This window comes from Athene noctua, chromosome 2 (genome assembly GCF_965140245.1).
Source record: "Athene noctua chromosome 2, bAthNoc1.hap1.1, whole genome shotgun sequence".
In the NCBI taxonomy this organism is placed as follows: Eukaryota; Metazoa; Chordata; class Aves; order Strigiformes; family Strigidae; genus Athene; species Athene noctua.
The window spans coordinates 153811199-153827085 of NC_134038.1; the positions used below are offsets into that span (position 1 = coordinate 153811199).

Sequence of the window (15887 nt, forward strand, 5' to 3'; positions counted from 1 at the left end):
TCTAGCAGAGCCTCCTTTTCAGTCAGCATTAATTGCTTTGAAAGCAAAATGAACATCAGAAAACCCTCCCTTATAAAACAATATCTGCTGATTCCTTGCAGAAGACAGACAACGAACCTTTCAAAAACAACCATATTAAAGCCACTGCCACAACACCTGCCTTGTTGTACAGTTATGTTACAGTATTCTTAAATTATACTTCTAACTAAGAATGACGGGTTTGCTCTTTCATACTGGAAAATACTATATCAAGAATAGAGTAGGAAGCAACAAGGATTTTCTGCACAAGAGGATTTATTTTCATGAAATACACCAAAAATAAAGAGCTCAAACTCCGCAAAGATAAGTCCTAACTTTAACATTTAAGTGTCTTTGAGAATGCTGCAGTCACCTACTTCTATAATTTCAAACTCCATGTATTATAATCATTATTCATCGTTTTAAGTGAAATCAAACACATCCAATACTAAATTACCACTTTCTTTTAGAAATATACTGTGAAATAGGATGAAGGTTCATCTGATCTTTTTTCCCATGCATGAATACTTTGCAGCATTTTTGTATCCTCTACTGAGCACACATGTAACTTGTTAAAATTCACTGCTTGTTTCCATGCAGTTTCAGCACCTTTTCCAACTGTATTCTGACTGCAGTCCAGCAAATGCTTTAAGTAATACAGTGTAAGTTTGTTTCACTGTCTCCTTTTCTTAGCATTTACATGTTTCTAGTCATCCATCTCACATTGATAATGCCAGTATTTAAATATTTATCTTGTATTACTCTAAAGCTGATTATAAATATATGATCTTTCATACTCACCACTGACGCTACTTAAAATCATATTTCCAGAGTTTCTTACTTCATCAAATTTTGCAAAGATTGTTTGCAACCTGTAAAGAACAACAACAACAAAATATTTTTACATTTCTGAAATCCCCCAGGTTACTGGTAAAAACAGAAATCAGTTTATTATCATATATAAAACAGTAATACAGAAATATACAAGGGATTAAGAGCATCAAAAAACAGTTCCTAGAAGACTCCTCTGAAGTTAGTTGACCATCTTCACACAAAAGCACAGAAAAAGAAGTCAACTTAGCAAAGACCAAAACTGAGCATCCTTATTAGCATGATTAAAAATAACCAAAATTTCAAAGTTCAGGTTCAGTAATAGTATATATTGGGTCAAGATGACCCTGATATTGTTCTATTTATACACAACACTAAAAGGAACTATATAATGTTCACGTGGGAAAAAAAAATAGGGATTACTATTTGGAGACAATTACTAATTTTCCTCAAAATTTCCTCAGTTTTGTTATGAAAATACTTTTGTAGCAGTTTGCACTTCCACAGCAAAAAAGGAGGAAATATGTTTTTCTAAACTTAAGGTACACTAAATCAGTTATATTCAACACACACAGCACTGATTTAAACTCTCACAACAAAAAGCACACTGCAAGCGCTTAGCTACATGTAAATAGCAAAAAACAAAAAACCCCCAAAACTCTACATTTGCAATCTAGTCCCACAAGGTAGAAAATGCTATTCAACACAAAACCAGCCATTTCTCATCACTTCTGCAGAAGACTCAACAAAAGCAGTGGAAGTATCTCAGAAAAAACGTGATGCACACACTAGCAATAGGTTTATACTGACATAATACACGGTTCAGCTGCAGACAATTGATAATATTTTCTTACATTTCTCCAAAGACTTTTTTGCATTTAGACTCTCCGAATATGGTCACAGCCAACATGCACATGAGTCTTAGCTACAAGACTAGCAGGACCAAATCCTGACCTTAAATGCAGAGTTATGAACTACAAATTACATGATGGCCTGCAGCTCTCCAAACAGTTACTGGCCAGCTACATCACTTAATCAAAAACTTATCCCTTAATTCAAAATTTGCTAAAAGAGCAAATAATGAAAGGCTCTATTTATAACTCACGCTCCAAACTATTTTAAGACAAACCAAGAAAAATGGATAAGAACAGTGCTTGGGTATGAAAATTATCACCATACGCGAAGGAGAGAAGTCACGGACACACCAAGATTTAACTTCAATGTTCCCTTATGCACACACCACTTTTACTCAGTGATCCGTGTAGAGAGGCTGTGCACTCACTGTGCACAGTCTACCTTCTCTGACACACGGCATACCTATTTCATTCACCCGTACCTCATTCATCTAATAATGAAGAATGTGATAATCATGAAATGCAGGCAGACAAGTGCCTGAGCTTTTGTTAGGTGTTGGAAGTGTGAGAAAAGCAAAACAGTGAGAAATCTGTAAAACACGTATTTCCTTGACACAGGGTGTCCAGAATAAACACAGGACAGGATGGAGGTCCAGTGATTTGTGTTTGTCGTGGCGCCAAGGAGGAATGTGAAGCGAGGTGTAGGCCATGTGGTGCCTTTCTTTCGCTTTTCTCAAGGATAGATTTATCTCCTGATCTACCCCTTTCTTTCAAGGGATGGTTTTTCCAGTAGCCAGCCAACCTTGTTTCTCATCCTCACTTTTTTCCCACAAAACCCAGTGCATCCCTCACACCAAGCCAGCCTTGTTTCTCATCCTCCCTCTTTTTCCCACAAAAACCAGCTGTTCCCCTGGCACCAAGGAATGTACTATGTTGTTACTCTCAAAAGATAACAGCTTGACTACAGTCCCACCCACTCACACAAGATAAATACTACCCCGAGTTTGTACCCAAATTGGAGGGACAATAATCCAACACCAAATCAGAGGGACAGATCAATGGGTTTGTGCTCTCGCCCCCCCCCCCAAAGGACGCCTTTTGGTAAGATTTCCTCGGCTACGCAGAGTGTTTACCCAGGAACTTAGTCTGTGTGATTGCAATCCTTTTTCTTTTGTGTAGTGCTATAGAGCCACCCTACAGTCTGTGCATTTATTGTAGGCACTCTTAAGTAATCTGTAAATGTTGCATAAAAATAAACTGTAATATTTGTGACTCCGACTGCTTCTGTTGAATGCAACCAGACCTACAGCCTAGAGGCTGTTTGTGCATCTGGGTCAGACCTATAGTTACGGCCCTAACTGGCATACTTACTAAGACAGAAGTCCACCCACCCCTAGCCCCTCTAATCTCTGAGGACCGGCTAGAACATAAGGGGATTCATCTCTTACCAAATTAATTTATCACCTTAAATGCCACACTTTCCCCCCACTTTCCAATGGTTTAGGACTCTAAAAATGTGTTATTTTTACTTTCCAAATACTTCAAAGCAATCTGCTACAGGGCAAATTTGTCCTGGACTTAAGAGGCCCACACTAAGAACTACTTGGATTTAGCTGAGAATTCCATAAAAAGGCTTACTCTACTGCAGGCACCTAAAAAAACAAAACTAAAAACCCCCTTAATTGTGTAAGTCAGTAACCAGCAGTTATTCCACCATTTCAACTTCTCTCAGAACTATATGTAGCTCAGTAGTAGTTTGCCTAATGTTCCCCTAACATACTTGTCAGTCTTCTCTCTGGAACTTATCATCTTCTCCCTTTTGCACCACCATTGCATTTACAACCATCACTGCCACAGCAAAATGTCTGCAATGGCAGCAATTCACAAATGACAGACTATGTTGCTTGAGTATTAAACCTCAGACTTTTAATGAAAAGGTCAATTTGTAAACCAAATACAATTTATACCACAATGGTTTTTTTGCATTTAGACTTAAAAAAGTAAAAATACAGTTAATATATGAAATGCTTCTTGGGTACTAGCATTTACTGATGACACATGGAATCCCGTTAACATACTATGTGCTTTCAAACACACAAAGCGAAAAGTTCACCCAAGAATCAATACACATAGTAATGCATTATGCCACCTTGCTTTCAAAAAGGAAGTTAATGTATTTGCTTTGTATGTACCATAGGAAGTATCTTTACCGTTTACTAGCGATTGCGAACACCCCTCAATGCTGCTGGATTTCATACCAAACAATAACAGTTTGTCTAGTTAATGAGGAGGACTTAACACTACATCTGAAAGGCTGAAACCGTTATCCCTAGAGAAACTGAACATGAATATTAGAGAGTAACAGATTTCCTTTAAAATTTCACTTAATTTTTTTATATCCTGTTAGGCTAATGTTACACATTTGGCACACAACTTTTAGAGAATTAAAAAGAAGAAAATATTTCCTGCTCTTCTGAACTTAAGTTTTAAAAAATGCTTTCCTGAGTGTTTTAAACCAAAGAGAAAATCAAAATGCTTCGTTATAAATATATTCTAATAATATAAACGCTGCCTCTCCCTCTGGGCAAAATATCTGACAAAGTACTAACTATAAACATTAAAAAATGTGTTTGTCAGCACTGGATGATACGTAGTCAGTGGTGCAGGCTAGAGAACACCACAGTACTTCCACTCCTAAAGCTTTCAAAGCTCTTTATGACCAGAGGCACACTCTATAGTATTTTGTCATAATTACAAAAAAAAAAAGATCCAGTAAAAGAGCTGACAAAATGGCCAAGCACTACTGTAGATCCAAACCTCTCCTTAGTACAGCTTACAGAAACTATAACTACTACTTTGCGAAAACTCTCACAAGTTTCTTCCACCCAGCTCTTCATGATACCATCTTCTCGTTTTCTTCTCACAGCCAGAGGCAGCAAGGCAGTATGGGCTAAAGTCTCTAAATTACTGAAACCACAATCAGTTTAAGAATGTTTACAGGATTTCAGCTCCTTGCAAAAGAGAGCCTGGCCAAGAAGAATCCAAGAAAGTTTACAGGGCCAGGTGAAGACTGCTTTCACCATCATGAGCAACGAGGAATGTTTGAGAAGAGCAGCATTATTACTCCTTTATATCATATCTGCAAGCCCAAGCCTGGATATGGCACGCATAATCAATCAGTGAAGTCATCAGTCAATAGAAATACTATGTCACCAGTGAACAGAAATGTTATCTTCTGCCCCCAAAAAGGCACAGACAGGTCTTCTGCAGCTTCACATACAGAAGAAGAAATCCCCACCGATGAAAAACACCTGTTGAGGACAGGAGGCCACTTCTGCATGGGCTGGATGATTGTTGCTGTCTCAGTGAACAAATGAGCAAATGCATGAGGCTGTAGCACTTTAAATGGGGGCTTCTGACAACCTGCTAAACCCTCTCCTGCAGCAGGTGACAGGTCTCTATCAAAGGATTAACATTTATGTTCTATGAGAGGAATACCCTTCTAAAACGCAGCTTGAGCTGACACGAATGCACATGGAAATGCAAATGCTAGCAAGGAGCATGCACTACACTTCTAGACTGAAAAGCGATTATTTGTGACCGGCTTGATGGAGTTCAACTGTTTGCATGACAGGCAGAGTGGGATAGCTAAAGTTGGGACCTTGTGATGAAGTGGCAAAAAAAACACCACTCTGTTGTCAATAGTAGGAGGAAAAAGAAGAAGAAAGAGTGGGTGGTAACTAGTCTCTTCTTCAAGTCCAAAGTGAGTCCAAAACAGGAAATGGCCCATATGAAACCTTGCACTTACTTCCCCCTTCCAAAGAAAACCCCCAAATGATCTTGCAGACATGTGTCCACATCTGGACATGCAGATGGATGTCATCTACAACATGAACCAGACAGATAAGTAGAATGTGTATACTACATAAAATGTAGCATTACAGCATTCTGCAGTATGTATTTCTGAATATTTCAGGATATGAAGCCGTGGCCCTAGACATAACTAAACAAATAACTGGTTTTACACATCTATGCTTCTCAAGTAACAGTGGGAAAGTTGTCAGATGACTGCCTAAAAGATCTTAAACAGCTTTTAACACTCAGACTAAGCAACTGCTATCCAGAGCCACATATACTACTTCCACTCAGGGAATATCAGTCACACAGATTCCATACTGTAACAAATTCAATTTGGCCCACACAGAACAAAACCTGTTCACTATTCTTGGCTCACAGAATGAGAAATGTAACATCCACTTTCAGTATTCACAAATGTATTAACACTAATACTTACAGGCCTGATACCAAAGACTGTCAAACCTCTTTGGCAGCAACTTTTTAACAAAAGGAAAAATAACCACCAAATTTCCAACCACTGGCTTCGTACTGATTTTTCTGAAAAAGGAATGTGCTTCAGGCAAAACCCACAATATTATTCTGAGACTTGTAAGTTGAAAAACAACAAAAAGAAAGAGGAACTCTCTGATTTTATTTATAAACAAACTCACAAATTAATCTCTGCAAAGAATAAAAATATGCTGAAGAAAAACACAGTAGTAGCAAGTAAAGCTGAACTACAAAAGTAAGATCTCATCTTCTTTTCTTGACTACCTAGACTCCAACAGGTCAAATAACCTTCTCTAGAAAATCCAGTATTTTCCATCAAGGCAAACCTACCAGGTACAGATTACAAAACCTTTTAAGTCTACTGTTATTATATTATTAACTACATTTGGCTTTCTATATACACAATATGTATGTACCATTTGCATATTTAAGGAAGTTGAACAATTTCTCCGAACAATGCTTGATTAACTTTCCTGCCTCGCTTTCAGCAGACATGAGCTCTTATTTTCAGTGCTTTAGGACAGAGTGCATTCAAGCAGCAACACACAGATCTCTAATGTGTAATTGGTTACATAAACCAAACAAGCCTACATTCTACTAAATCATGTGTGCACCAAATGTTGAAGTAATAGGGTTTACTGCTAGTATTTCTGTTCACACACAATTTTTAATGCACTGTCACACAGCGAAAGAGCTGCAGTGCAGTTCTTTAAGGCTGAACTCAACCACTGAAAACAGCCGTGTCTGAACTACAGATTATCCGTAATATTTAAAACCCTTAAAAGCTACCCAGGCACACAAATATGAACACAGATACCCCTCTAAACAATGATAAGATCTCATCAGACTCTACACCAAAGGTTTTTTCCCCACAGATCATAGCTCCTGCATAACACCATGACAATTCATGACAATTTTAATATATCGAAACAAAGGGAAAACTTCTGACAGGCACTAGGGAAGAACCGTCTTAAATTAGGTCTGCCCCTGGAGGAACAACAGTCTGAGCTACCACAGAGCTAATCTATCTTTCCTGAGCTTTGCCAACTGCCTTATTTGTGTGAAGTAGTAAGAAGAGACTACAGAAACTCTGTTTTCCGTCAGCAGTGGATGGGACAGAGACTAGTAGCCTCATACTCAACTCAAGTAAATCCTAACTCCCCCTTTCATCTCAACCTGAAAACTACAGCGGAGGACACAGCATTGAGACTCAGCTCGTATTATTTTACACAAGCCTTGACTGTCAGTTGCAAAACTGTTAAGATTCAGGAGCAACAACCCGTTTAACATGCACCAAGTAGAGCCTTGCCCATTTATGTAAATGCAAATGGTACAACTATGCTTGCTTTCAGATCAGGGGGAATTTTGTGTTCAACTGATTCAGACGGTAAAAACAACAATTTGGCACCTACTGCTACTAAATTAGAAGCAGTTGATTGCCCTAAGGATACAAAGCTCCTATGGTGCTTAATCCTATTTGGATCCCAAGATTTACTTCGTATCACATGGAAATGTGAGCAGGATGAGTGTTGAACCTAAACTTATGGTCAGACCCAACAGTCACAGTACAAACAAAGGCTGTTATCTGCATTCTTTTTTAATTCTCTATTCTAAGACCCTGTCTTAATGCAAGAAGGATCTTCTCTGGTATGTTCCAGTTATCTGTTATGAAACTCAATTTTTGGAATTGTAATAATAATACGGCTTAAACTTCTGTGGTAACCATATCATCTCTTAATAGTCTACAATTGTGACTGCCATTAAATAGAAGGGAATGCGTACAACTTCCCAGTCCCATAAGCAGGGTAAGCTTTTGTCCAAACAGGCTGAACTCTGCCTGGAAGGTGAAACAATAAATTCAGCACCATTCTCCTGTGATATTTTGATACCCTACAAATCATCATTAAAAACTAGGGCTAATAGTTTTTTAGAAGGGTCTGATGAGGCACTGTATCCATTCTGATATTCTCTCTGACATCATGTGGTAGATATATTCTGCTTTATCAAAATCAAGAACTGAGATGAAGAGTCAGAGTAATGTGATATGTTAATTGATAAAGGGGTTAACACAATTTTAAAAGAATGTTTTAATAAGGAATTTCGAAGACTTTGTTGTATAAACAGTCTATCCCACTAAGTACAATTTCAAGCTCTGTCTAGCTTTCCTAATTAAACAAATCCTTACCAAGGGAGCAACAAAACAATGGTTACTTTTATTTCATATAAACTAATCTAAACAGACCAGCCCTTAGGGATCAGAATCACTTTTCAGAAAGAGAAAGGACCAGTGAAGTACGTGTTTTCAAAACCTCCCTGAACCTTCTGCAAAAAACATCCAGTGTCCTGTGATGGCATGTTTAACAGTTAGACCAATACTACCTTCTCATTGAACCCCAGAATCACAGCCTCAGAATTTATGGGAAGTAGTTATTTTGAAAAGCACCTCTCTGATCTAACTGTAACCTATAAGCACACATCTAGGGTGGAAAGGACTGGTCTGATGTAATTAGCAAGAAGCAAGGGAGGACAGTTTTTCCATTATAACTATCTTCAAGAAGGCAGTAGCTTGTTGATTTGCCATGCTTTCACTGCACAGTGACACACTTGTTCTCTCTCACACATGCATGATACATGACAAGTATTGATTTAAGTGCTTCAGCAGAGACTCTTCTACACAGAAGCTAAATAGCAACTCTAGACTAAGTAACAAGATGAATATATTAAAGTATTTTCTAATTCCGACTGCGCTCAGTACGTATTTGCTTAATTTCGAGATATTTTGCTACTACTGTCCAGTTCTCATCTTCTCTAAAAGTCAGGGGATTTTAACTGATGAATGTAAGGCTGCTTTTCATCATACACCTGTAAGCCTCTTCCAGAGGCAGAAAAGACAATAGCAAAAGAAAGTCAGGAACACTAGTAATATCACGATGGAGGCAAAATTGACTAGAAGGTAAAATAAAAACTGTAATAATTTTAAAACAAAGTTTTTAGTGAGTTTAAGGTTCTGATAAAAAAAACTGTAACACAGAACAGCTCAGGATTATGAAATTAAAACAACTCACCTTCCAGGAGGAATTCCTCTCTTCGTAAGATCTATTCGTACTTTCTCTCCCACATGTCTATAAACCTCTACAATGGCTAGTATGGCAGCATCTCTCACCTGTGAATGCAGTTTAAATTGTTAATTTCAGGGTTACGGAAACCAAAACAGTATTTGCTGACAACCCACTAATCTTGCAGTTTCTATCGACCTCTGCATGCCACCTCATTTCACGAAACAGCTGAAACTGTGAGGATGGAAGGGAAAGGAAATACAACTGTTATTTCAAGACAGTATTTGTTCCAAGTTAGAGCATCTCCAGATGGTAAATGAAAAATCCTAGAAGCAACAGCTCTAGAAGGAATTTCTGGGATTGACATAAGAATTTGTAGGAAAAAAGTGCTTTACTTAGGACTCTATCACAGTAGGCAATACTTCTAAAAGTTAGTCCCTGCACTCAGTCTTGACACTTCATCTCACTGTTATGTTTCTATATGCAGAGAGCCCCTTCTGGAAAACTAAGGGCCTGACTGCCCACAAGAGTGGGACAAAGTGACCAGCATTTTCTTTACTTCCTTCAAGAGGAATTACATGACACCACATAAGCACAAGAAAGGGAGTAAGCCAAGACAGGGGAAGGGGAAAGAACAGTTTAAGCAAGGAAGTGTAGTGCTTCTAAAAATTTTAAACCATAGCCATCGCAATAAAAATGCCCAAAATTCATGTTATTAAACCCCATTATTCTATATAAAGAATTACTGGAATGACTTCAGTATTGTTCTTTGCAACTGTTTGAACTAAACCCACAATTGCTCCATCAAGATATGAACTACATCTTTACAAATGACCAACAAGCAACACAAATTCTTAACAGATTTTCTCTAAATAGAACTATGCTATGCTATGCAGAGGAGACAAGGACTTTGCTGCACCCAGAAAGTAAGCATGAAGACCCGTCTTGTTTATTCGTCCATCTCCTACCAACACTACCTTCTTCCTTGTTGTATTCTTAGTCTTTTCTCTCAGACACAACTTCAGATAAATCAAGATCTTATCTGTTTCCATTTGAAGGTTTTCTTAAGTTCTGATGTCACCATTATGAACTACATCTTGATTTTCACTACAGATGTTTTTGCTTAATTAACTGATTTGAACTACAGCCTTTGCATATGCTCAAATGCCATTTGAGTTCCATTTAGGAAATTATTACACACAATAATGTTATCTTTAGCAAATTTGTCAGACTATTACAGGTCTCGTGTAGGGGCTGCTTCCGGAGGCAATTCTTCCTGTCAATAAATTTTTTTCTCTTTTCTTTCAACATGCTCTATAAGAAACAACTATTTTCAGGAATGACTAGTTTCAACCTCTGGAGACAAAACTAGGGGGGCCAGTATATCATAATACTGCTGGCTTTGCAGCTCTACTTTCATCTTCTAACGGATGGACGAATTCAGAAATAAATGTGTTTATTGTTATCTTCTACTCTGAGAAGCAATCTGTTGTATACAAGCAAGCCTATCGGTTGTTCTTAAATGTCTACATTTATTTTGCTTTCATTCCTCTGTCAAAGTACAGTTGCTGAAGCACCAGTAAGTAATGAAATCCTTACCTGACTATTTGAGTCACCAAACGCTGTGCACAGATGTGGTACCAACTTGCTGAGGATTAATGGTTGTGCACCATAACTACAAAAAAATAGAATAAGTTAAATGTATAGAGAAAAACAGAAAATACTTTATGCAGAAGTGAACTCTTAGCACTGATAAAATACAAACTTCCATCAGTCAAGCTCCATCTCTCTCTTACTAGTCCTTTGTCTACTTTTAAGTAAGACAAAAATACTCTACCTTTGGTCTTTCTTTCAGAAAGGTCACAAATTGTTTGGTCTTTCCCATTAATTTAATTGAATTAGACTTCCTGAAGTATTAGTTTCATAGAAAAATGACATTCAGAAGAAGGATAGAACTGTTATATCTCCATAGAAACAAAAAGCTTACGTGTTTAAGGTAGCAATAAGACACAAACACACTCCTTCTCGGGATCGGTAATTCTTGTGTTTAAAACCAACAGCAAGGCGTTCCCAGATGTACTACAAAAACAGAAATAATTGTCTTTGATTAGCAGGAGCACAATACAATGTAATTCTATCCTTATTTTATAATTACATTCATAACAGTTGCAAAAAAATAACAGAAGACAGATCCACTGGAAAAGTAAAGGCACTTCTCAGATCAAATTAAGTTACACAATGCAGCAGTATGGAACACAACAACACAGATTATTCCTAAGCCAAAACCACTTTCTAAAAAACACCCTTTAGAAATCTAGTTATTTTTATTGAGAAACAGTTCTTACAAATATACAGAATTGTTACAGTTAGCACACACAAAACAAACATTACAAACTACTGACTCAAGCAGAAGTTGCTATATTCTTTTTGCTTCATATTCTGTTTCCCTGCCAAAATTCCCTCTCATCCATTCTAGCTAGTCCTTATCCATCCTCCTGCTGTCCACTTCTCCCCTACTTTGGCTTTAAATTTTTTTCTCCATTTTTCAATTATTTCTTGCCCGTTCATCCTAATTCCTTTTCTTCCATTTTTTGTTCTGCTCGCGCTTCTCCTTTTGTGCTGGTGCCGCTTGCTGTAGTATGCTTCTCCGGCTTTACTAGACCCTCCTTTACCTTCTTGCGCACTCGTTTTTTCACTGCCTGCCTTTAGTCTTTCCCTCCTCAGTTTATCTTTTTACCTTTCCATCTCCTTGCCGTTCTCTAGTAGCAGTATGTTACGGTGTAAAAAGTGTAAACATGAAGCTTACGAGACTGGGGGTTCTCAGCGGTATTTCGGAGCAGATGCACAGGCGCCAACCGCAAGTCCCCCAGCTGCAGCGCTGCCATTGCCGCCTCCGGCAGGCGGGCGGGCGGGCGGGCAGCAGGCGCGGGGAGCGTTGCCTAGCGATGGCTGCACACGGGCAATGGCACATTTTGCAGCCCGGGCACCACCCTCATCCCTACCCCCCAAGTGGTGCAACTGCAACCTATAACGGTTCCCTACAGATCTGCTAAGATGTATTCGATACCGATGACTGCAATCGTATTCGGCTGGCTGAAATAAACCCTCACAACCAGCTACTGATCAACAAAGACAGCGTAAGAGCAGGGAATACCGCATCCTCCTTATTAATGATGTAGCACACATCATAGCAGACGTCAAATTCTCCAATTAGAGCCTTGCTTGATCGTTTTGTCCCATCCGCGGTTTCCTGTTTGTTTGTTTTACACTTCATTACATTTAGAGAAAACAAACCTTAGGCAAGCAGGATATGGCTTGCCAAAACCGCACAGCTTAAAACAAAGAGCAGGATTTTACAGAAGAATCCTTCCCATTAATCCACTGTCCTGGACAAACATGGGAAAAAGGAAATCTCCTTGCTAGGTGTACAAAAATAGAGGGGGAACTACAGAGTATTGAAACAAAGCAGACTGAAGGGAAATTTAGTCTTTCACTAAATTAACCCTCCTTTAAGAACTTAATTCTTCTAAATAGAAATTCAAACAGCTGCTTAGAAATTTCAGCTTTCACGATGTGCTAGCAACACCTTATGTCAACCTCCCTTGGCCCCGTTCCTGCATTTATACCACCTATATTCTTATTTTTATGCTTTCTTGCCCATAACCAGCTGCATCTAGTTCTCACTCACAAAAACAGCTAAACCAAACAAAAAACCAAACACATTTAAAACAAGAAAAGGGAATTGACAACAGGACAAATGAAACATTATTCAACAACACACCAGAACAGACAAGATGAGTGGATTGGAAAGAAACTTACAGGACTAATCCCAAAAATTTATTCCACCCAGCTCTTCCAAAGGGATGCTTCTCTGCAGCAAAGGGAGCCTAAAACTCTCTATTTCAGTGTTTGAGGCACAGGAAAGACTCCTCTGTTTTGGTCCCTGCTGTGACTGAGGATGATTGATATTTTTCATCCAAATTTTTAAGGATACATAAGGTGTCCTGGGAGCAGACAACTGAAGCCAGACTTCTCCCGCCCTCCAGGAGTTATCAGAAGAGCCATATCCATACCTTCTCTTACTCACATAGGCTGTTCCTCAGACCCCATGAACCTTGTGTTCTTTCAGATACTGCAAGTAAGCCTCAAGCCTTTGTGTACAGGCTAACAACTCTTCAGAAACTGAAAGATGCACCAGTAATCTAAAACTCTTCCATGATGTGGGCCTAGCATGAAGCAATTATCACCACATTCTTTATCAGCAATTGTTCAAATGAAGGTGTCTCCAAGATGCTCTGCTGTGCACTTATCCCAGTGCTATTACTGCAGAGGCAGGGTACTTTCAGGTCTATGTTCCAGGTACTTGGGAGAATCTTGGGCACAGGAACATGTCACTCATTAACTACTTGCACTTAGGTGTGAAAAAATGCTGCAACGTCTCCTTGTTAATGAATACAATCAAAACTAGATGTTGTGAAAAGGTCAAGGTATGTCTTTGTGGATGACACTAATAGATTTTGATGCCTAAATACCAGTCAGATCTGTGACCAAAACATGCAAGAAAATGCCTCAATGTTGGAAAGGAGATAAATATGTTTCTCTGGTTGCCTAACACGCTACTTGTTTTTTCCTATCAGGCAATGAAGTCAATTAAATACAATTTTCTTACTGCAGATCAAGTCTGCAAAATCTTATTCCCTGCACACATTCAAACCTGTACCTATGAATAAAAAAAAGCCAGGAATCAGCACACAGAAGAACCTCATTTTCATTCACAACAAGTAAGACATTCCCTATTAACTTCTGCACTTAAAACTCAGAAACAGATTTTCCTTAGAAATTAAAAACTCAAACAATAAGTTCCTACTAACGAGCAGGGTCCCGAGTTCCAAATAACATCATTGCTCAAATAATATAATCCTGTTAAACAATCTTACATTTTTCAGACTCACAGAGCAGAAATACAAGATTCAGCACTTGGAAGCCACATAATGCTAAGAACTGTAAAAAGATTTGCTTAAGTCAAACTTCCACCTAAGACAACAAATCAGAGGGCAACTTATCCCCATCTTAGTTTGTCCAAGGATCACACAGCGTGTTTGTCACATACCTAGAAAGCCAGATTTTCTAAGTTACAATGCACCATCTCAACTGCAGGACCACTCCTACCTGTTCAAGTACAAAACTAATTTTAAAATAAATTCAGAGTTAAATCAACTTATTTATTATCATTATGCAAACTCAAACCCAGGAGGATGCTTCAAACATGCTTTAATTAACAAAGTCCTGACACATGACATGAAAAACATCTACTCAGAATTTAGCTACGATATGCAAAAACTGCAGAATTGCACTGTATCAGATTTGTATCTTTCACTGAACAACGCAGTGTCAATCCATTAAGAATATCTTTAACATTTACACCATTAAGACATAACATTGTGACATATTCAAAGTCAAGCTCATGCATAAGTCATAAGCTCACTGGAGGCCCACATCTGAATCTACATTAACTAATCATACCATGGGTGGTGCTGCTTCGTCCATCAATTTCAATATAAGATTCTGTGCTTGCTCTCGAACTTGGTCTTTGGCATCTCCCATACGATCTATCAAAGGCAGGAGAACTACAAGAGAGGGGGAAAAAAAAAAAGAAAAAAAGATTAAACACCTAATGAAAATTTTCTAATACTTACAGATATCTCCTGAGACAGATTTAAGATTTTAAGATGGCCATATTGTAGTCTCAAATGTATTTGAGTATGTTATAACAATTGCACTGGACTGAAATTGAAGAAAATTCTATCTTCCAACAGGTTAAAAAGAAATTAAGCTTGCCATCTTAAAAACAGTATGAATTACTTTAGTCTTCAAAAGGTATGCCAGTAGCTTCTGAACATCTGGCTTTTCTGATAAATAACGCTAGTCCTGGTGAGTGGGAAAGAACTGGGGCAGGAAAAAATTACTTTGCTGTTTAATTACAAACATTTTAAAAGTTTTAAATCCTCCTATTCACGCTGTGTATCTTCTGGAAACTTGGCCTTACTTCAGGAAAAAGTATCAGTAAAAGTTACTACTTCAAAACAAGTGTCCTCAAATAGTATTTAACTAAAATTACGCGATAGCTGATGATTTCACAGCCTAAAAACCACAACTCAAAATGAAAGCACTTGCCAATTCTTTTTGCTTGCTTATCCAGACAGAAGTTTATAATTACATCTGATAAACAAATTAATGTTACAATATTTAGGAAAGTTATCTGAACAAACACTGAGATCAGCACTGTGCAAGACATCCTGCTATACTGGTTCTCTGTCCTCCACCTGGAGTCTACACACAGGCTTTGTGAGATTCTTCCCCCCCAGTGCTTTTGGTAGCAGGTGTTCAAAACGAGGGGTGACGACGCTGAGTGCATTGCATTCCCCCAGGAAGTACAGCTGACATGGAACTGGCGGAGATCCATCTCCCACAGGACAGTGCTTTTGAAGTTAGTATAATAAGCCTGCGAAACGCCACCTAGAACAAGCAGAGTCATGTGCTAATAATGGTAACATTTACCTGTCAACAGCTCAACTTTCTGCATTAGTTTCTGATCTGATCCACAGTTTTCTAAGAGCAGCAAGTATCACTCCTGTAATGTGGGTGGAACTTACTCACCACAGACCACAATACCCACCTGTCCTGGTTTGAGTGAGTGGAGGGGTTTTTGGCAGCAGGGGAGGGGGCTACAGCAGCGGCCCCCTGTGAGAAGCTTCTCAAAACTCCCCCAGCTCTAAGTCAG

At 38.5% G+C, this 15887-nt stretch overlaps 1 protein-coding gene across 17 annotated transcripts in view; it reads right to left on the reverse strand.

Moving 5' to 3' along the window:
- Positions 1-15887, reverse strand: part of CLASP2 (cytoplasmic linker associated protein 2) — a 166447-nt gene that overhangs the window by 124678 nt on the left and 25882 nt on the right. For all 17 annotated transcript variants that reach the window (XM_074900721.1, XM_074900728.1, XM_074900720.1 and 14 more), the window contains exons 3-7: positions 14630-14733; positions 11094-11185; positions 10706-10781; positions 9116-9213; positions 820-890 (exon numbers count right to left, since the gene is read on the reverse strand). In XM_074900721.1, the coding sequence (XP_074756822.1) occupies positions 820-890; positions 9116-9213; positions 10706-10781; positions 11094-11185; positions 14630-14733 (441 nt within the window). The remainder of the gene's footprint in view (positions 1-819; positions 891-9115; positions 9214-10705; positions 10782-11093; positions 11186-14629; positions 14734-15887) is intronic.